This window comes from Micromys minutus (assembly GCF_963924665.1).
Source record: "Micromys minutus genome assembly, chromosome: 2".
Taxonomy (NCBI): domain Eukaryota; kingdom Metazoa; phylum Chordata; class Mammalia; order Rodentia; family Muridae; genus Micromys; species Micromys minutus.
In genome coordinates this window covers 67,574,344-67,598,361 of record NC_137971.1, presented here as the reverse complement: position 1 = coordinate 67,598,361, position 24,018 = coordinate 67,574,344, and the positions used below count along the sequence as shown (strand labels likewise).

The 24,018-nt window shown below is 40.5% G+C and overlaps 1 protein-coding gene across 1 annotated transcript; it reads right to left on the bottom strand.

Annotated features, from left to right (window-relative positions):
- Positions 1-1,306: 1,306 nt before the first annotated feature.
- LOC308416452 (ATPase PAAT) lies at positions 1,307-23,579 on the bottom strand. The gene is made up of 6 exons (XM_080911446.1): positions 23,410-23,579; positions 22,608-22,811; positions 21,795-21,867; positions 18,945-19,151; positions 13,769-14,220; positions 1,307-3,202 (listed from the first exon to the last, which is right to left on the bottom strand). Exons 1-6 carry the CDS (start codon positions 23,571-23,573, stop codon positions 2,968-2,970), a joined length of 1,335 nt encoding a protein of 444 aa, XP_080767572.1. The 5' UTR covers positions 23,574-23,579; the 3' UTR covers positions 1,307-2,967.
- Between the last annotated feature and the right edge of the window lie 439 nt (positions 23,580-24,018).

Here is a 24,018-nt window from a genome sequence, read left to right as displayed (position 1 = left end):
AAAAGGAGATTAAAAATATGTGCTACTACATACAGCTATACTTATGTATCTTTTTGAATGTAGAAGCATGTACACGTATATGCCTGAAGGGGGCATCATCCCTTTATGAGCCACCATGTGGCTGCTGGAAATTGAATTCAAGATCTTTGGAAAAGCAGCTAGTGTTCTTAACTGCTGAACCATCTCACCAGCCCACCCACACCCAGCTTTTTAGCATTCTTTTTTGGAGATATTTCTATATAAAAGAAAGATTGCCTGTATGTAAGCAACCTTCAGAACAAATGTTAGTAAACATCCTTGATTTCAGGTGGTAAGATACTGCACCCACTTTAGAGTAAGGCTCCACTCTCTCTGCATAGTCTTCTCTCTGCATCTCATCCCCATTCGTACGGACCACTGAGGTAGCTCCAGACATGGTAGGAACAGGTCGTGCGTTCTACATCTTAGGCCTAGTCTAGCAGGGGTGGAGCCAGGAAACACCCACAAACTACAGCACTTTTACTGGAGTAAAACACAAGTGGACACTGCCTGAGGAAGGCACCCAGGGTTGACCTCTACATGTATAGGTTCACTCACCCACAGGGACACAAACTTAGAGTCCAGTTCACCTCACAGCGTATTTCCTAGAACACCTCCCGTTCTACAATACTCTTGCTCTACGAGAGATTCAGGTACACAGTCCAGAGAACTGGTTCAGGAATGTTATAGCTGGAAAACACCAAACTAAGATTCAGGCTTCAAAGAGGCACAAGCAATAGACACAGGTGGGGAAAGGTCCTTAACACAAGCAGAGAGCACCTGGGAACAAGAGAGAGAGACCTCCTTCATGTGAAGACACTTTAATGCCTTCCAAGGTCACAGAGATAGATGGGGAGAACAGAGCATTAAGAGCTGCCGTGGCCAAGTCCAGGAAGGTCACAGAGAAGGCCTGAGAGCTCTAACCAGTGTAAACATTCATACCACCAGAGAAAGAAGTCAGAGATGAGAAAAAGAAAGAGGAAAGTTTGCTTACAGACAGAGGTAGACACAACAGGGAGTGGAGACTGCTCAAGCCCTTATGCCCAGGCTCTTCTTGGTGGCCCTATTTTAAATTATTTTTGACTAGGGCTACTTGCTGAGGAATATTGTTTCTTTGTCATGTCAGGGTGCACAACACGAGGTCAAGCATGGTGTCCACAATTAAAAGGTTTCACCACAAAGCCCAATTTGACATTTGTGGATTCCACATCAAGCTGTCATCTGCGTCTGGAGATTCTGCTGCCAACCCCTTCTTTTTAAAAAAAAAAAAAATCAAGAGACAGAAAAAGGAAATGGATTTGTTTATAATTTTAGTCAGAATTGGGGAGTGGGGGGGTGCTTCCCCCCCCTTTTCCTATAACAGTAATACAATCTACAGGAAAAATAACAAAAGCCAGGAGACAAGCACGGGTATGTGTATACACTTAACTGTGAATAGCTCACCAGACTGTGAGCCATGTTTCCTGGCAGGAGGCTGTTCTAGTTATGGGCTTCAGACTATTCCTACCCCAACACAGGATTTCCTGGGGGGGTCCATGTTCCTCTGAGAGATACTGTATGGTTTATAAACTGTGTTTTCATCTTTTACGTTTCTTGCCTTTCTGTATGTTCTTCCCATTGGCCCCTTCCATCTCCCCACCCAGTCCCTATGTCACAAGGATCAGCGATGAGAGCACAGCAACTGGCTGTGGAGCTGAGGCTGGAAGGTGTGTCAGGCTGAGATGAAGACAGTTTCAAGGCCTTCACTTAAGAGTACGGTCCCATCCTGCAGACTGGGGGAGTCTCAGCTGATGATTTATGGGCCAGAGGGCAGCACTAAGTCAAGGACAACATTCTGTGAGTCACGAAGGAACCACACTGACCAGAAGCTGCAACACCAGAGACCTGAGCCATGCATAAGTGGTTCTCTCCTCACTGAACAGGAAATGACATCTTCCATCTGCACGTGATATGACTATCCTAACCTTGGCCTACCAAAGATGGCCAAAGCGTATAGTGTGTCCTACATGCTGTGTCATCTTGGCTGTATGATCAAAATCAATAGTTTGTCAAAATAATGGACAAGTATAAAAATATCCCCCTTAAAAAACTTCATCAAATTAGCTGAAGAGTTCTATTCACTTACAGGTGTCTGCAAAGCAATCCCCTTCGGCACAGCTGCATCACCAACACAAATATGACAGTTATGTTCTGAAAACTTATTCGGCTTGGTGGCTGCAGTCCCCTGGATTCATATATCTTAACCCTCATTTTAGACTCTCAGAATGTTACACATTATACATGATAGAAAGGCTTTTGCAAGAAGAACATGTCAGTTCCAGAAGAGAATTTCTTTCCATTTTACCTACAGCACCAAATCTGAAATGCTAAGACTGAAAATGAACAAGCTACAGCTGCACTGTAGTGAACAAGCAGCGTAAGTCCACTGTGTGTGACTGAGTGTAAACTATCTCAGCAGAGCCCGGCACACGCTCATCTCAGATAAACAGGAAGTGTAAACTGCTAATCTGAAAGTCTAGATATACAACTTTCCAAAAATAATTAGAAAAACAATTGAATATCTTAGCATCACTTTTCATACTCCTGAGACTGTATTTTATAGGTATCTGTATAAATAAAAAATTCACCTCAAACACATGTAATATACAGTACAAACTAAGGAACTGTTAGAAGTCCTTAAACATCTGAAACAGTTGAGCAACACAAGTCTACACTTCTGTAAGAGTGAAAACTATAGCAAGCATAATAACCCGAGCACGCATCAGGAGAGCTGATGGCGCACAGACCTGGGTCTACAGCAACAAGCACAACGCTACGAGCACTGAGGTCACTTCACGTCAGACAATGGGCCTTCAGAGGACATTGAAGACTTGATTTTCATAACCTTTTTGGATTCTGGCTTTGTAATAAATACGTAATAAATATCTGCAATAACTGTATGTGCACAGCTCATCTCTCTCCGTTAGAAAGTCTTTCTCTGGAGTCATAGTGTCTTAGAGGCATCGCTGGGGGTGGGGAGTTGGGGTTTTGAAGCAAGTCCACTAACAAAGCCATTTTAGCATCTATGTGTTCCTGGAGCTGATAGATCCTCTCATCAATGTGGTCCATAAGCTTCTTTTCCATCAGTTCCATGTTTTTAGAAAGAATCTTTTCCAAGTAGGCGCAAACAGGCTGTTCTTCCATCCTAAAAGTAAAATTGAAAGTGTATCAATTTTCTCTTACATGACAGCAGCCATGTAGTCTCTACAGCTCTCCCCAGCTCCTCAGGACACAACTCCAGCTCTAAAACCTCCAACACTGTCCTGAATACACAACACTTCTATTAGCTGCTTTTGTCTAGTTAGACAACTGAAAGCAATATAAAGCAAAGACAATCCCTCCAAAAGCAAGCTGAAGGTGTGGCCCTGTGGCTACAGTGGTGCTCTAGCATGCAAGAAGCCTTCGATTTGGACCCTAGCACCAAGGCTTAGGGACAGGAGAGAAAGCTCAGTAACTACAAGATGTGCCTTGCAAACATGAAGACCCAAGTGAGAGTCTTATAGCCTAAATTAAAACTAAAAACTGGGCTAAGGATATGGCTCAGCTGGGGAGCCATTGCCATACAAGTATGAGGACCTGAGTTTATGTCCCTAGCACTCCATAAAAGCCTGATGCCGCAGCTTGTTATCTGTGATTCCTGTGATGAGGAGGCAGAAACGGTGCCTGACACTGGCTAGCTAACCTTGCCAAATCAGGGAGCTCCAGGTTCAGTAAGAAGCCATCTCAAAAACGAAGGTAGGACATGATTAAAGAATACATCCAAAAGTAACCCCTCCCTTCCACCCACATGTACACACCTCATGCATATACAAACACATACTACAAAAATTCATGTAGACATGCCAGGTGTGATAGTGTGAACTTAAAATCCCAGCATTGGGTAGGTAAAGACAAGAGACAAGAGGGTCTCAGAGGCTCACTAGCCAGCCTGTCAAGTCTGCTCAGAGGGCTCTGGGCCAGTGAAAAGACCCTATTTCAAAAGACGTATGGATGGCTTCTGAGAAACAACACCTGAGGTTGTCCTCTGGCTTCCTTCCACATACTGAAATGCTTCACATGTATGTAAGCACACATAAACACAAGGTGTGGCATACACCTCCAATTCCAGCACTTGGGAAAGGGCCAAAAAGATCAATCGTTCCTGGTCAATTGCATAGATAACTGAAGGCTTGCCTGGGTGTGGCAGTTTGAATTAGCATGGACCCGTAGGCTCACGTGTTTGATTGCCAGTGTTTGGGGAGAATTAGAAGGTACAGTAGAAGGTACGGCCATGTTAGAGGAGGTGTGCCACTGAGGGTGTGTGTGGGCTTTGAGGTTTCAAAAGTCCATGCCCTTCCCAGTTAGCTCACTCTCTGCCTAGTGCTTATACAGATCAATTGTAAGATCTCAGCCTGCCTGCTGCCTGCCTGCCTGCCTGCCACGATGCTCCCCACTGTGATGGTCGTGGCTATACTATAACCCTCTGGAACCATGAGTACCCCAATTAAATGTCACTTTGTTGTTCTTTTATAAATTGACTGAGCTATGGTGTCTTATCATGGCAATAAAAAGTAACTACAATACTGGACTACATAAGAATCTGTCTCAAAAAGAAAAACAAAACACTAATAAGCTTTTAGGAAAGGGCTGTTATATTCAGTGAACACCAGGACAGTGAACCTCACAGTGGGGCGTACAAACCTTGCTCTCTCCTGCAGGGACTCAGTGAGGTCCATAGTGTTTTTATGCTAATAGACTGGTGGTGTTCGACTTGTTCATCCTTTGACTCTTGTGAACACACAGTAGCATTTTCCAAATGTACATGAAGTGTAATACCACTGCTGTAATAACTCACAGAATTAGCAGTGATTCTTCTCTTCCCTAGAATGCCTTAAGGTGGTAGATTTGGTGCATAATATGTGCACTTCAGACATTACCTCGTTTTGCTCTCAGTGTTCAGACTAGTTACACATTGTAAGGTAATACATAGAACGTTGTAACCAAAGCTACACACACACACACACACACACACACGTATATGTAGGTTTGCACATATTAAAACATAAAAACTTAAGTTTTTGCTTATTTTCTTAAAAAAAAAAAGACTCATTTACTTATTATATATAAGTACCCTATAGCTGTCTTCAGATGCACCAGAAGAGGGAATCAGATCTCATTACAGATGGTTGTGAGCCACCATGTGGTTGCTGGGATTTGAACTCAGGACCTCTGGAAGAGTAGTCAGTACTCTTAACCACTGAGCCATCTCTCCAACCCTTTGCTTATTTTAACTTATGTTAATATGGGTTTTATTTCCTATGAAATAACATCAAAACTCATTATTACCAACTATATATAGAACTCTGTGCCATTTTATTATGTACAAAGTATTTGTCCTTGCAAAACACTAGTCAAGATATCACCTTCCCTTTCCTAAGTCTTAGTTAAATGCTTCCTCCCAGACCCACGGCTCCAGCTGCATATGTAGCAGAGGGTAGCATTGTTTAGCATCAATTCAAGAGGAGACCTTTTGTCCAGTGAGGGTGAGTTTTCCCAATGTAGGGGAATGCCAAGGCACTGAGGTGGAGAGAGGGTTATTGGGAGAGGGTGCACCTTCGTGGAGACAGGTTGAGGGGGAGGGGAGATGGGAATGGGGAAGGAGGAAGGGAAGGCGATAATATTTGAGATGTAATAAAGTATCCAATAAAATGATTTTTAAAAAAATGTTCTCTCCCATCTGCCATGTGGCCGAATGAGTCTGTTATCTCTCACTGTGATTCAGCTGAAAGCCATTTAGGTGGTTGTTTTTTATAATTGCTGATTACTACTCCCCGTGTGGATATAGCGGTTCTTGAATCATTCCCTACAAAATAGAACTATTACAATAAAGCTTCTATGAACAATTGTACCCTGCGTTTCATATGGCCATAAAATTTCTTTCTGTAGGACAAATGTCTAGGAATGTCTGCCAGGTCATGTGACAATGTGCATCTAGGCAGTTCAACTTGCCAAAATATTTTTGGGTGACTGTACCTATGATTCCAGCAGCAAGCTTCGAGAGATCTAGTCCTCCATGCCCTTGTGAGCATTTTAAAGTTCTAGTCATTTCAAGAAACACACGGTGTCCCTCTATGGTTTTAATAAGCATTTCCCTGTCCACCCTTTGTGTTAATCTGCCTCCATTATAGTCTCCTCCTGGATTCCTTGTCTTCTGGGTATACGTAATATTGTTTTACATGCTAGGTTGTGCCATCTCTTTGTGTCAGGAACAAGCCATTTCTTGAATTTGTGACTTCTAAATATTTTCTTCCAGTTTATATTAAAATCATATTATTAGGGTCTTCCACAGGCATACAATTGGTTTGACATTTTGCAGGAGTCTACACATAATTGTTTTTGTTTTGCTGATCATGTTTTTTACAGTTTTTCCTAAGTCCCCAGATGTTCCTATCATATAATTAGAATGCTTCTATTTACTTTTGGGAGTATGGCGTCTGTGTTTATTTTCATAGAGTGTGAGGTTTAGGTCATGGTTTATTTTTGCCTGTGGAGATCACACTGGCTTAGCACAGTCTTTACAACTGCTTTCTCAACCGAGCTGCGGTGCTGGCAAGTCTCCTCTGTGCTTCTGGCTGTCCACCTGTGGGTTCCACTCCCTGCTAGTACCACATCTGCTGCTACCGCTGTACCATGTCCTAAAATGGAGGAATGATTTCTCTTGCTTTATTGTTTTTATACTCTTTTCCCCTAGTTATCTTTCTACTTTACAGAGCTTTCTAATTCCAAGTTTTAGAATCACCTCTTCCACATTTACTAAAAAATCTTGATGGCCCTTAATATAATTACATCAAGCACATTTACCAATTAGGGGAAGACTGTTGTTTTCATTAAGTAATAACATGGCATGTCTCACAATTATTTTAGGCTTTTTCAAAATTTTTTCTATGAATATTTTATAATTTTCAGTTTGACAGATATGTATAATTATTTTATAAATATTTAAAATATGTATTTACATATATTGTATTTGAAGTTATTTAGAATCTAGTTGCAGAACAGGGTAACAGCAGTTTCATAAAACGAGAAGTCTCTTTCTGCTTTGATTTTCTGGATTATGTAAAAAATGGTGTTCTCTAAATGTTTGGCAGAATTCTCCAGTGGAACTATCTGGACCAGGATTTTTCTTTTCATGCACATTCTGTGTTAATTGGCTTTCCATTACTGTAATTGATCCAATTACCATGGAATGACTGGATCCACTGAGCCAGCACTTCTCACACATTAGATACTCACATTATCAAATATTTATATTATGATTCATAATAGCGGTAAAATTACTTATAAGGTGGCAACAAAATAATTTTATGGTTGGGGGTCACCACAATATAAAAAGTTGTATTAAAGGGTTGCAGTGTTAGGAAGGTTGAAAACCACTGCACTAAGTGGAAATTAAGCCCCCAACCACATCTAGACAGTAACACCCTCCCATTACAAATTCATCATTCTTAGTGGCTCTAAGGTCATTCAATTATCTAGTTCAAGTTGTGTTCTGTAGCTTGTGTTTTTTGAAAAGTTAATCCACTTCCTCGAAGTTATTAAATTTGCAAGCATGCAGTTACTCTCACAGCCCCTTACTACCTGTAAGATGCCCCAGGCTGTGCAGTGATATTCCCTACCGCAAATCACACTGGTGCTTTGTACTTTCTCCCTTGTTTTCTAGTCTTAATAGAAGCTTAAGGACTTTAATGAAACTTTCAAAGAATCTTTTTATTTCATTGGTTTCTATATTGTTTTCCTATTCATAAGAACCCTCTACTTTGGCTTCCTGAATGCTGGTATTGCAGGGTTTTGCCACCATTGGACTTTTAATCCAGTCTTTAATGTGTTAGGAGCATTTGGAGCATCTATTTTATCGTTTAAATTTATTTATTTTTTTTTAGTATTGTAAGAGTATTTTGCTGGCATGTACACGTATGTTCCATATGCATGCCTGATGCCCACAGAGGTCACGAGAGGGCACTGAACTACTAGGACAATAGTTAGAGGCTGACAGTGAGGGCCGGGTCTCTACAACTGGGAATCAGGATCTGCCCTTGGGAGGCTGAGCTCCCAGATCAGCTGCACAGGCGCTTTTCCACCTGGACCAAGGGTGAGCCTGACGCATAGGCCTGCTGGCTATCAAGCAAGGGAATGCATGGAGTTCTCGGAGTGCAGGGACCATGGTGCTCTCTGGAAAAGGGTCCTTTTTGGCCTAGAGAAAGAGCCAGGTCTCTGCCATTAGGACTCAGGACCTGTGGGTAGAGGGCTGAGCTCCCAGAACAGCCTCACAAGAGTTCTCACACCTGAGCCCATGAAGACAGAACTGACTCAGCCATCAGAACTCACTGCTTGCCCACAAAAAACCAAACACAGGAGAACCAGGAGAAATCACTCAAAGAACTACAGAAAAACACAACCAAACAGGTGAAGGAACTGAAAATGAAAATAGATACAGTAAAGAAATCACAAAAAGAGACAACCCTGGAGATAGAAAACCTAAGAAAGAAATCAGGAGGCACAGATACAAGCATCACCAACAGACTACAAGAGATGGAAGAGAGGATCTCAGGGGCCGAAGACAACATAGAAAACATAGACAAAACAGTCAGAGAACATGCAAAAAGCCAAAAAGCAGGAGATCCAGGACACAATGAGAAGACCAAACCTAAGGATAATAGGAATAGAAGAGGGCAAAGAATATTAACTAAAAGGCACAGTAAATATCTTCAACAAAATCATAAAAGAAAACTTCCCTACCCCTAAGAACGAGATGACCATGAACATACAAGAAGCCTACAGAACTCCAAATAGATTGGACCAGAAAAGAAATTCTTCCAGACACATAATCGTCAAAACACCGAATGTTCAAAACAAAGAAAAAATACTAAAAGCAGTAGGGAAAAAGGACATGAAACATATAAAGGCAGACCAATCAGAATTATACCAGATATCTCAACAGACAATATGAAAGCTAGAAGATCCTGGACAGACATTATACAGACTCTAAGAAAACACAAATGCCAGCCCAGGTTACTATAGCCAGCAAAACTCTCAATTACCATAGCTGGAGATATTCCAGGACAAAACCAAACCTACACAATATCTGACCACAAATCCAGAACTACAAAGGATAATAGATGGAAAATCTAACACGAGGGGAAACTACATCCTAGGAAAAGCAAGAAAATAACTATGCAAGAAAACCAAAAGAAGACACACAAACATAATTCTACCTCTAACAACAAAAAATAACAGGAAACAACAATCACTATTCCTTAATATCTGTTAACATCAATAGACTCAATTCCCCAATAATGAGACATAGACTATTAGACTGGATACTTAAACAAGATCCAGCACTTTGCTGTAAACAGGAAACTCATCTCAGAGACAAAGACAGACGCTACCTCAGAGTAAAAGGCTGGGAAAAACCTTTCAAGCAAATGGCCCCAATAAACAAGCTGGAGTAGCCATTCTAATATCAAATAAAATAAATTCTCAACCAAAAGTTATCAAAAAAGATAAGGAAGGACACTTTTTACTCAACACAAGAAAAATCTATCAAGATGAATTCTCAATCCTGAACATCTATGCTCTAAATACAAATGTACCCACATTCATAAAAGAAACCCTACTAAAGCTCAAAGCATATATTGCACCACACACAATGATAGTGGGAGACTTCAACATCCCACTCTCATCAATGGACAGATCATGGAAGCAGAAACTGAACAGAGACAGCAAAACTAGCAGAAGTTATGAACCAATTGGAATTAACAGACATCTACAGAACATTTCATCCTAAAACAAAAGAATATACATTTTTCTCAGCACCTCATGGCACATCAGTCACAAAACAAGCCTCAACAGATATAAGAAGATTGAAATACTCCCATGCATCCTATCAGATCAGCATGGACTAAGGCTGGTCTTCAATAACAAAGACAACAAAAAGCCTACATACACATGGAAGCTAAACAATGCACTACTCAATGATAAAGTGGTCAAGGAAGAAATAAAGAAAGAAATTTAAGGATTTTTTAGAATTTAATGAAAATGAAAACACAACATACTCAAACCTATAGGATGCAATGAAAGCAGTACTAAAAGGAAAACTCATAGCTCTGAGTGCCTCCAAAAAGAAACTGTAGAGAGCATACATTAATTAGCAGCTTGACAGCACACCTGAAAGCTCTAGAACAAAAAAAAAAAAAAAAAAACACAGATACACCCAAAAGGAGTAGATGGCAAGAAATAATCAAACTCAGAGCAGAAATCAACCAAGTAGAAACAAAAAGAACTATGCAAAGAATCAACAAAACCAGGAGCTGGTTCTTTGAAAAAAAATCAACAAGATCGATAAACCCTTAGTCAGACTAACTAGAGGGCACAGAGAAAATATCCAAATAAACAAACTCAGAAACGAAAGGGGAGACATAACAACATAAACTGAAGAAATTCAAGAAACCATCAGATCCTACTACAAAAGCCTATACTCAGCAAAATTGGAAAATCTGGAGGAAATGGACAAATTTCTAGACAGATACCAGATACCAAAGTTAAGTCAGGATCAGATAAACCATCTAAACAATCCCATAACACCTAAAGAAATGGAAGCAGTTATAAAAGCCTCCCAAACAAAAAAAAAAAAAAAAAAAAAAGGTTCCAGACCAGATGAGTTCAGTGCATAATTCTATCAGACCTTCATAGAAGACCTAATACCACTACTCTCCAAACTATTCCACAAAGACAGAGGGAACACTACCCAACTCATTCTTCGAAGCTACAATTACTCTCATTCCTAAACCACCCAAAGACCCTAAAGGAAAGAGAACTTCAGACCAATCTCCCTCATGAACATTGATGCAAAAATACTCTAGAAAATTCTTGCGAAACAAATCCAAGAACATATCAACATGATTATTCACCATGATCAAGTAAGCTTCATCCCTGGGATGCAGGGATGGTTCAATATACAGAAATCCATCAACGTAATCCACCATATAAACAAACTCAAAGAAAAAAACCACATGATCATCTCACTAGATGCTGAGAAAGCATTTGACAAAATTCAACAGCCCTTCATGTTAAAAGTCTTGGAAAAAGCAGGAATCCAAGGCCCACACCTAAACATAATTAAAGCAATATACAACAAACCAATACCCAACATCAAATTAAACAGTAAGAAACTTGAAGCAATCCCACTGAAATCAGGGACTGGACAAGGCTGGTCACTCACCCCCTATCTATTCAATATAGTACTGGAAGTCCCGGCTGGAGCAATTAGACAACAAAAAGAAGTCAAAGAGATACAAATCAGAAAGGAAGAAGTCAAAATATCACTATTTGCCGATGACATGATAGTAAATTTAAGTGACCCAAAAAATTCACAGACAACTTTTACAGCTTATAAACAACTTCAGCAAAGTGGCTGGAAATAAAATTAACTCAAACAAATCAGTAGCCTTCCTCTACTCAAAGGATGAACATGCTGAGAAAGAAATTAAGGAAAGAATACCCTTCAGGATAGTCACAAACAATATGAAATACCTTGATGTGACCCTAACTAAGCAAGTGAAAGATCTGAATTACAAACAGACAAGAACTTCAAATCTCTGAAGAAGGAAATTGAAGAAGATCTCCTCAGAAGATGGAAAGATCTCCCATGATCATAGATTGGAAGGATCAACATTGTAAAAATGGCCATCTTATCAAAAGCAATCTACAGATTCAATGCAATCCCCATCAAAATTTCAACTCAATTCTTCATAGAGTTAGAAAGAGCAATTTGAAAATTCATCTGGAATAACAAAAAACCTAGGATAGTGAAATCTATTCTGAACAAGAAAAGAACTTCCAGGGGAATCACCATCCCTGACCTCAAGCTATATTACAAAGCAATTGTGTTAAAACCCGCATGGTATTGGTACAGAGATAGGCAGGTAGATCAATGGAACAGAACTGAAGACCCAAAAATGAACCCACACACCTAAGGTCATTTGATTTTTGACAAAGAAGCTAAAAACATTCAAAAGAAAAAGGACAGCTTCTTCAACAAACGATGTTGCTTCAACTGGCAGTCAGCATGCAGAAGAATGCAAATCGATCCTATCTTTTCTTTTTGTACAAAGCTCAAGTGCAAGTAGATCAAAGATCTCCACATAAAACCAGGTACAGTGAAACTATTAGAAGAGAAAGTGGTGAAAAGCTCAGAACACATAGGCACAGGGGAAATTTTCCTGAACAGAACACCAATGGCCTATACTCTAAGATCAAGATTAAGATAAGATAAATGGGAACTGAAGAGACTGCAAAGGCTAAGGGCACTGTCAAGAAAACAAAATGGCAGCCAACAGATTGGGAAAGGATATTTACCAATCCATCTGATAAGAGGTCTAATATCCAATATATACAAAGAACTCAGAAAGCTAAACTATAGAGAATTAAATAATCCTATTAAAAATGGGGTAGAGAGCTAAACAAAAAATTTTCAACTGAGAAATACCAAATGGCCAAGAAGCACCTAAAGAAATGCTCAATATCCCTAGTCATCAGGGAAATGCAAATCAAAACAACCCTGAGATTCCACCTCACACCAGTCAGAATGGCTAAGATCAAAAACTCAGATGACAGCTAATGCTGGTGAGGATGTAGAGAAAGTGGGACACTCCTTCATTGTTGGTGGGGTTGTAAGCTGGTACAACCTCTCTGGAAATCAGTCTGGTGGTTCCTCAGAAAACTGGACATAGTACTACCTGAAGACCCAGCTATTCCACATCTGGGCATATACCCCAAAGATGCTCCAACATATAATAAGGACACATGCTCCACCATGTTCATAGCAGCCTTGTTTATAATAGCCAGAAGCTGGAAAGAACCCAGATGTCCTTCAACAGAGGAACAGTCCTCTTAAATTTGGTGAGGCTGCTTTATGACATAAGACACAATATCTTTCTGTAAATCTTTCAGACATGAAAAGGCTATTCTGCTATTGTTGACAGAACCTAGTATAAGTGCTGATGGAATCATGTTGGGCAATGATGCTTACTTCCAAACTAACAAAAGTACCATTTTCAGACATAAACTTTAAACTAAGACAGAGTAAATAGTAGAGTAAAATGGTTAATGTGAACTATGACCCAAGTCCTGTATTTTGACTAGAACAGTATTTTGACAAACTGTATATGTGAAAAGGATTAGGAATATGCTGTTTGGCAACATCATAATCAAATAGATGCTGCAAAGATAATGCATTGAGACCAGAGGATAAGAGGTTCTGCACTGTAAATAGTTCCCACACACTATGGTTTTTGACTATGAAGTAGCCTGGAACAAACACAAGCTATAACAGTAATCTCTTACAGTGACATGCATAACAAACCTAATTAAAAATTATAAATTCTCAGTTCCTCCAGATTCATGCACACAGCTTTCTATTGCTACCATTACCTGATAGCCAGAACTCTTCCACAAATGCCTAGAACCATGCTACTACAGTTCCAGACACTCCTTTCAAAGCAGCCCATCCCATCCCATCCCATTTCATTCAGGTCCTAGTAAGTAAAGTCAGTGATGAACTCTAGATGCTGAAGACAGCTCAGCAGGCAGTGCACCTGGGGCAAACCTATTTCCCTTCATCTGACTCTCCCACCTACCAATCTCAACTGTATTTGACTTAAAACAGAATACTTACGGAACACTGACCATGCCCTCTCGGGGCTTGGAGATGTTTTCATGCCACCTGGCATTATGTCCCACGCGGAGATGGTTGACCTGACTGCATAAATTCTGGAGAAAAGGCAGCAACTCAGAGTTGGGCACGTTTGAGTTGCTACTTGCCTTCTTTGGTAAAAAAGAAGACACTGCGTTTTTAAGATCACTTTCAATGGAATGGTTTTGTGGCATAAGGTGACACTCATTGTGGTTTGTGGTATTTCCTTCTCCAGATGGCTGTGTACTTTTATCAATAAGAGCCTTTAAATTTTCAGTGATGGCTGAAGGTGGCAATCCAGTTCTAAAAGGGAAAGGTGTAGAGGACGGCTTCTCTAAGGCTCCTGAAGGTGGTGACGACTGCAGCGCCGTCAGAAGCCTGTGCCCTGTAGTGCCCAACACCGACTGCAGCTGATCCCCGATGGAAAGACAATTCTGAAAGGGAAACAAGTAGATATCAAAGAGTGAAGGCTGACCTCTGGGGTGCTTGCTACACATCAGGCACTGTGCATTCTTCCTTTGTGCATTTCCATGAAGAGGATTGTTACTGAGAGGACACCAAGGGAAAGGTTTCCTGCCCAAGGAAACCAGCCAGTGAGTGGCACAGTTGGAATATGAACCTAAACTTCTTTTAAAAAATTATTTATTTATGTATTTTATTTGTATGAGCACCCTGTCTGTATGTCTGCCTACAGACAAGAGTGGATATCAGATCCCATTACAGTAATAATGGCTGTGAGCTGCCATATGGTTGTTGGGAATTGAACTCAGGACAGCCAGTGCCGTAACATCTGAGCCATCTCTCCAGCCCAAACTAAACATTTAATCATTTCATGGTAGCTTTTCTAAGGAACATATTAAAATATACACTACTATGATGGTAAAAGACGGCAGATTGTAATGTTTTCACTGCTAAAGGCTTTCTTATAGCATTATAATATTAATTAGTCAACAGTTGATCGTTTTCTCTTATATTTAATTTTTATTTTTATGTATATGTGTGTACGCCTGAGCATATGTCTATACCAGGTAAGTGCAGGTACCCACAAGGGCAAGGAAAGGATGTCATTCTCTAGAACTAGAGTTACTGCCACTTGTGAACCACCTGATGTTAATGCTGGGAACTCCTGTAGCAAGTACTCTTAACGGCTGAGTCTCTCTAGTCCTGGTTAATCTTCTCAAAATTCAACCTATAATTTAAAATATATAATGAACTATTTTACATGTAATAAACCATTGTGTGTGTGTGTGTGTGTGTGTGTGTGTGTGTGTGTGTACACTATTCATCTTACCTTGCCACCTTTGCAGTAAGGTTTCATGGCAGTTACATAGTGGGCAGTTACACTATAAAAGTAGATGTTCTATGGGTACATTTGTGAAATTTCTGGTCACTAAAATGTCCTTGGCTGTGTTTGCTTTAATCATTTTTAGGATAATGATTATCTTCTAGAGCCACAACTAAACTTGCTGTAAGAAGATCCTGGCTTATCTTAGGGAGAACCTTGCTATTATGCCTTTCAGTTTTTCCAATAAGGAAAGCACAGTACCTCTAGTCCAATGAACACTACTAGACAAATGATTTAATTTTAACTTCAATAGACCTTTTTTAAAACCAAGAACCATCATTTTCTATTATGGCTGGTCAACAGCTTTTAGGAGACAAGTCCAAAAAGTAATCAAGATTAGCTGAAAAAACTATGTTCATTATTCTAAATGTTCTAAGTATTATCTCAAAGCGAGGCCAGAGCTTCAAGGCATTTATCCAACAAATGTTTACCAGAAATCCCCATCCTATGTTCCATTTCAAGTGTAAGAAGTATGTCAGCGAGAAACCAAATTACATTCCCTGACCTCATAAAGCCTAAACATAAACAGGGAGAGACTCAAGGGAGGGAGGGAATATATCATAGGATAAACAGGATGATAAATGTTAGAGAAAAATCAAAGAGGAAAAGAGGACAATGGCCAGGGAAGCAGAGGTTGGGGCTGAGGTGGTGTCTAACTTTACTGAATTTCACTTTTCAAAAAAGTTCCTTCTAGAGAAAATATCACCCTGTTGTTAATTTATCTTGTTCTACTGAACGTCAGTTTTGAATAAACCTAAACATATTCCTGGAACAACAACAACAAAAAGCATATATATTTACATAATTATAACATTATATGTCTTTCCTTTAGTTTGAAGGAGCTTTATTCAGTTATAATGGAAATGTCATTTCTTTATTATAGCGCAAAAGTGTACACTAGGGAATTGATAAATACATACTACCAGTATTTACACTGTAGTCCATGTCAAAATTAAGGGTTATCATTAGTTTAGCAGAAAAAAATTAGATAATCATAAATAAAAAAGTACTGGCTAAAGGCAATTCTTTTTGACAGTATATCTTGTCTGGTTATCTGTAAGAAATTCACTGATTATAAAAATTAGCCAACAGAAAACGCAAAATGCAGTAGTAGAAAGCAGCATGAAAGTCCCTCACAAACTTAAAAATATAACTTGCATGTGGCTGAAAAGCTCAATTGTGGATTCCAGAATCCCTTGCCACAGGTTACACAGTAGTAACCCACCATTTTGATTGTCGAGGAAGAAGCCCTTCCATGTGTTTCCATGCACAGAGAAAACTCAAAGGACACACACAAACCTTGGTTCCCTCTGGGAAACAGAATGACAGCAGCAAAAACACTGTGGTTTTCCACCAGGAATTTTCTTTGAGTGAAATTTATGGGATGGAAAACTTTATTAATAGAATAAAACCAGGAAAAAAAAAAACATAATTTTTCCCAGAGTCAAGTTTCTAAGACAGAAATTAGTGAACTATTTATATTTAATTTAATCCTCTCTTCTAATCATCTCCATGATCCTTCTATAACTGCTTTTTTGCTTTTTTATATGTACTAAAAATATATAATACACATTAACATTGCCTCAGAAGTCAAGATCTAAAATACTGATTCTTGAACTCCATCCTTGAACCCCATCCTCAGATTTAGTAGATAAGAAGCAAGGGCTTGGAGGCGATCGTCTGAAGACATTACAAAAACATTGCATTCTGTGGAACATACTGTAAGAAAAGCAGACTAGCCATACATGGTGGTAGTACGTGTTTGATCCCAGTAGTCAGGAGGCAGAAGCAGGAGGATCTCTGGAGGCCAGCCTGGTCTACAGAGCAAGTTCTAGATCAGCCCAGACTATGTAGAGACCCTATCTAAACAAATTGAAAAGAAAAATCAAACTGTTATACTCCTAAAAAGGTACAAACCTCACGAGCTGGCAAAAATTTCCACTATCCTCACTATTTCTTTATATATCCCCATTCTAATTTCTTCTTTATGTATAAACAGCTTGGAAAGAAACTGTTTGCATTCACTACCTCCCAAACCCAACTACTATCTAACCCTCCATGATGTGTTTTATATCCTGTGGTTATTTAAACTTACTCCTGGAAGCACTGAAAGAAGTATTCATATGATAAACCAAACCAGCATATATGTATACCGCAAGGTGCCATAAAGAAAACAGACAGCTCTCCGCTTCCAACTTTTATCTCACTTTAGTGAGAAAAACAGTAACAAATATATAACAAAGTGGTCAGAATACAAATAAAACTAATACAGTGGGCAGTGGTGGAGCCTACCTTTAACCCAGCACTCTCAGGCAGAGGCAGGTGGACCTCTGAGTTCAAGGCCAGTCTGGTCTACAGAGTGAGTGTCCAGTATAGCCCAGGCTACAGAGAAACCCTATCTGGTGGGGATGGGAATGGGAGTGTCATGGGGAAAGACCAAAAACAAACAACAAAGTCACACAAAAAGGCCCCCAAAACAACAAAGGAAAATAGATACAATAATATCACAAAACAACAACAAAAACAAAAGAAAATAGATACAATAATATCACACAAGGGGAGTTGCAGTCAAGGAAAATAGCTGAAGACAAAGGCCCCTTTGCTTTCTTATTTGAGGAACAGAAACATCAGAATGTCAACAGGGGACCCAAGGATCTGAGCCAAGTTGAGGAAGGAAGGCAGGCCAAGATACATAAATATATATCCACATGCAAACTAAACGTGAAGACAAGTAGTCAGGGCTTTACAGATGAAGCTTAGCTTCCTTTTGAGCTCATTCTGCTTGGATGTTAAAGGTAGGCTGTGGTGGAGCAGGAGGACCAAGCAGGAGCCTAAGTTACCCAAGTGAGACAATGCTGGACAGGAAATAGACCAGAGACTGCCATGTGTTTTAAAATGCTTTTGCAGATTCCAGTCTCTTCAGTTCTCCTGGTTGTCTTACTTCTGCCATACTCCAGGACTGCCCTGACCCCAGCCGTGAAACCAGGCAGTGCTTGCAAGTTCTTCAGTAGTTACCTTAAATTTCCACACCAACACTGTGATCTTTACAGTGCTATCATGTAAACTTTGTGAAGAGAATTTCATTAGAAATATTATAGGACTTTAATCTCACTTTAGTGATGCTGAAGGAGGCAGAACTAATGAGGGACAAGAGCTCACCTGGCATTAAAACTTCCCTTTGATGGCACCTGTTAGTTGGTCACACTGATTCTTATGGTGCCTCCTTCCTCTCCCCACAGTTTGCCAGATGGAGCTATTTTCCACAGGTCTTTCTCTTTAGTTTCAGCCTCTCTGTTCTGTGTTTCTGCTATGGGTACACCTCCCGAGAGCCTCCCTGCTAGCCAGCTACCTACCTCCTCCCCTCCTGATCCTATCTGCAAATGCTACAATATCTTTCCAGGCAATCCCTCGTTCACAGCTGAATTTTATATTCCCCAAATCAGACTCCTTTTACCAAGTGTCCTCATCCCTTTGGTCCCAGTTGTCTTTCTGGTAATGCCATACACAAAACCTCAATTTCTCATGGGACTTTACTTTCTCCTTTAGTAGCAGTATTAACTATCTAGTCCCAATGATTCTGTGTTTTCTGGATTATTAATCTCAGCACCCAGTGTCACATTACAGCACCTAGTGAACTTCAAGGGATTCTCATGCCTTTACCTCCCATCTTTTTGTAGGAAAACAGGGATTACAGATATGCTTAATAGTATTTCCTGCTTTTACCCAGGCTCTGAGAATCCAAACTCAGGTTTACTCACTGAACCATCTCCCCAAACAGCATTTTTAAATTTAATGAAATACATTTCTACTTGCCTGCTGCTGAAACCTAATCATATTCATCAGCTGCTGCGCTCCAGGGGATAACTTGGACCCCATGGACTCCATTATGGTTTGGATACTGTCGAGGTCTATCCGTGAGCCCAGAGCAGGAGAGCTTGGTGAAGGATTGGCAGACCTTGGTCTCAAGTGCACCACAACTTTACTGATGAACACACACTGCTTTTCACCATAGGACAACAACTGTCATGAAACAAAAACATTCCAAGAAACGACAGTGGTATTACAAACAGTTATCACTTAGGAAGAGTTCTTAGTATTACAAAAGCAAGACAGGGCATTCAAGAGACTATAAACTAACTTCAAATGCATTTAAAGTTTTCTTTATAGTAGTCAAAGTTAGAAAATAAACTCCAATGTATCATGAGGCAAACACCAACTATTTAAATAAAGAACTCCTTTCCAAGGCATAAGACATACAAAAAGAATATAAAAGTTTTGTTTACTTGATTTAAGGAATTAAAAGTTAACCACACCTGGCTGGGGGCATAGCTCAGCGGTATAACACTTGATTAACACGCTCAAGGTCCCAGGTTTGAGTGCTCCATGTGACCAGGGGAGAAGCCCAAGAACCCTAGATCTTAGCGTACCCTAGTAGGCTTTATAATTATTTAATATAAAACTGCCTATATTAGACTAAATCCCAACCATAATTTAGTCTTCTGTAGTTCAGAAAGGAAAAGATGTGATGCCAGAACTGTTTGATATGTAATAGCTGGTGGTTTACATAAAAATCAGAGGTGAGGGTGACTTTCCAACTGGAGAAGGAGACTGGTGTAAGGCTCTCCTGGCTTTTTTCACCATAGATTTTTCCATTTTTGTCCATTTTATGTTTTGTGTCTTCCTATTACCTTTAGGGTACCGGAAGAATGGTAGCTCACACATGCTGGTCAGTGCCTGCCACTAAGACAGCCTCCCATTACTCTGCCAGTTAAGGCTGCACATGTTTCTGAACCAAACGACATTTCATACATGGTGTAAAGAAAATGGCTTTAAATTAGACACTCAAACATTTAAATTGTGAGTTCTGCCATTTCATAACCTGTGCAACCCTGGGCAAATATACTAAACACTAAACCAGCGGACATAAGATGACTTTGAATAGAGGTTTCTGCACCAAAATAGACACTATGTATCACTAAGTAATGCTCTGAATTAGGAACATTTACACAGCTTTCATACGTGGCAGAGGAGCTCCCTAATTGAAAGATCTCTTCATACTTCCAAATAGTTAAGAAAAATTATTTACTTTGAAAGACATATAAACTCCAGTCACAAAGATACAGGTAAAAAGACTCAGCTTCTTTAAACTCCAGTGGTACTAAAAGATACATGACATTCCTCCACAGTTAAGGAAACACTTGTAAGTCTGCATTCTACCTCCTTTTAACCTCCCTTCTTTTGTCTATGTATTTCCACCTTTTAGTTTCCTCAGACAGAATCTCAGGAGGTAGCTCTGGCTGGCCAGGAACTCACTACGCAGAGCAGGCCTCAAGCATATATGATGCTTCTGACTGCTGGGATTATAGGTGTTTGCATGTCTCCATACCGAGTCTTGCTGTCTCCTTTCTATTTTATAGTCCAGGACCCTTTTTCATCATTGACTACAGTATCTTTTTGTTTGTATTTTTGAACAGGGTCTCTATGTAGCCCTACTTGTTTTAGAACTCACTATGTAGATCAGGCTAGCTTTGAACCATAGAGATCCACCTGCCTCTGACTTTGCCTCCTGAGTACTGGAATTAAAGGTCTGTGCCACCGTGACCAGAGACTACAGTATATATTTTATATATAATCAGCAGATCTGATTATCAACTGTCAAAATAGATGCAACATGGAGGCTGGCACTTCAGTTTTCAATTGATATGCCTAAATGCCTAGTGCAGCATCTGCTATCAACAGGTACTAAAATATAAGCCTGATGAATTAAATAACTCTATTGAAATGCCTTTACAGGCTATTAACCAGTTTTGTGAACTGAGCTCTTCAATGAAAATTATTTTTTTCTTATTTTAAAAGTAAGTCTTGGGCTGGAGAGATAGCTGAGCGGTTAAGAGCACTGACTACTCTTCCAGAGGTCCTGAGTTCAAATCCCAGCAACCACATGGTGGCTCACAACCATCTGTAATGGGATCTGATGCCCTCTTCTGGAGTGTCTGAAGATAGTGACAGTGTACTCATATACATAAGATAAATGAATCTTTTATAAAAAAAAAAAAAAGTAAGTCTTACTGTCTTCTGTGGTAATAAGCACATGATTATAGATACATATAAAGACCCAAGAATTTGGTTTTGAAGGTCAGTTAATTTTCCTCATAAATTGGGTCCAGTTAAGCAAGCCGGCACTGGCCAAAGCACTACTTGCCAACAGAGCTTAATTTGTATTTATAACATCACCTGAGTGTTCCGATTCAGAACCTATTCCTAAACTTCCTTTGAGTTTCTGGCTCTTTGTTTGACCTGCTCCTCCATTCTTTAGACAAAGGGCCAGTTTCTCCTCTGCCTCTTGTGGTACTACAGCTTTAAAGAAAGACTCTTAAATTGTTCTTAGCTAAGTGTCTCAAGGCTTCAAAAACTCGTACTGCTACATTAGCAAAAAATTTTCTGAAACTAACATAAATTACCACACTTTAAAGAGAATTTCTATGTTGTAAGGATTGTTAAGTTTTTAGAAAATAATACTTTACAGGCTAAGCATTTCTAGACTAAACCTAGGGCCTGAGTTGGACTAATTGTACTGCCAAACCAAGAGAAAAACAAATGTGTATAGAGCAAAAGGAAAAACAACTTGATTAACTTTAAATCCTACATTTAGTAATGACTTACCTTTATTTTACAGGCATGTGCGGGAGACTCCAATTTTAGGTATTTTTTGTACAATAAGACCTTTTCATGTTCACTAAAACAAAAGAATTCATTTTTAACAGCCATTGACTATAAGCATTAACATATACTTAACAACAAATGACTCGGGGACATTACTTCATCTCTGGATTCCCTTTTCCTGGTGAGGCACAGGGAGTAAGATGATCCTGACTGTGCTGAATTGCTTGGAGAAACAATACCCACCATGTGGGAAAACTGAACAAAACAGCACATGGCATATTTTAAAGCTCTGTAAACACCACTATTATCCCCAACACTCGAAGACCATAGAATCTGCATTATATTAAGATCTGGGCAGAACCCTGTAAGTGACCAGAGGGGAAAAATCACAGATAGTCCATCTTCTAATAGGCTGATAAACAGGCTGATGTGACAGTCTTAGTTTGATATACCAATTATAAGAAGCTTTCTAGAAGGGAATAAATTGTTTCAGAATGTCGGTCATAAAACAGATCCTGCTGAGTTACATGAGAGAAACAAGAATACTTACCTGGATTTCAATCTAATAAAACTCTTCCACTAATTACCAGTGACCTGCCAATTCACTTCCAGTTAGTTAGCCCTAAATTTCCATATTTATAAGCTTGCTCATCTACCCTGTCCTTTGAAGACTTAGTGGTCTAAGCCTATTGGCATGTTTTTAACTTCTCTCCCCTAACGACTCCTGTCAGTGTTAGAAAATCCACAAACATTAACTGCTGAGAATAAAGACACTGACTCATATGAACACTTTCACCTCGACAAGTCACAAACCTGTCATCCAGGACAGTGCAGACATTCTTGCCCCGACTGGTTCCACAATATTCCTCTCCTAAGTATACTTCCATATTTCTTGCTGAACTCAGAATGCCAACTGAAAGGATTTCTTCACCCCCATTAGGCCCACACTTCAGGTAAATGAAGCAGGGGTTTACATCTCGGGGGCTCGGGCTGCTTTTCAGACTCACCAGATCCGAGCTGAGAAGAAAATTGAAAAAAAAAATCACACAGAGAACTTTTCTGAGTAGAACCATAACCCACTGATCTCTTCAAACTCACTTCTACTTGCCATGAGGACCAAGAGCCTTTCCCAACACCCACAGATACTTCACAGAGAATTCATAAGGAAGAGAGAAGCTTGAGACGCCAGGGCATTCATTCCCTTCCACCTTTCCTAGACCGTGGACAGTCTATTCAAAAATCTAATTCATTAGCAGTCAATTAAAAGCGTTTACTGAATGTAACATTAACGATGTGTCTGTCTTTTTCTAAGATGCCGTGATTCTTGTTCCCTTCTTGTGCCCCCAAATAGAAGACTGCGGGTGAAGGACGAGGAGGATTTTAACAGGAACCAATGGAGGGGTCCCACCTGACTCTGGGATCCTAAATAAGATTTTCCCGGCCTCTCTGGCCCAGAGCACACCACTTGCCCGCAGTCTCGCCCACCTCCAGGCACCGCCGCCCCCTGCCACCCCCAACCCCCAGCCACCCCCGCGGCTCCCTCGCCGGTCTCGGCTCCCGTCCTCCTCCCGGCTCCTCAGCAGCTTGACTGTCACCCGACCCCGGCCCGACGCACCCCGGAGCTGGCGGCGCCAGCAGTTGCTCGAAATCCAAGTCTTGGGCATGTGGCCCAGTCCGGGTAAGAAGTAGGCTTTGGGTGAGCGCCCCGCACGTCACATCCCAGGACGAGGTCAGCGTCGGGCCGCGGTCCAGCCCCGCATCTTCGATCGCGGTCTCCATCCTGTCTCCTCCAGCCCAGGCGGGGTCGGAACTTCTCTCCCGGAGCTTGCGTTTCCTTCAGTGCCCAGTGGAGGTGAAGGTTCAGCACAACTTCCGGTTCTTTTTTTTTTTTTTCCTTCAAATCCTGGGAACCAACCACCACACATACGCATGCGCATTGGCCTCACTTCCAGTCGTTTGTTCAAAATCTTCGCGGGAGAAGATTCAGGAATTGATTTGGGCGCCGAATTCCTCCACTCCTGGAGCAGGTGCGGCGCGCATGCGCTGTACGTTGCGCGCGGAAATGAAGAGGTTTGTCTCCACGTTGGCAAAGTAGAGACGCTTTGGGGTCGGATTGGTCGGCTTGGGGACCCTGAGAATAGTCTCAAAGTAGATTGATGGCGGTCTCCTTGGTTCAAGCAGCCTGTAAGACCAGCTCCCATTCTGAGAACCTCGGAAGAGACCC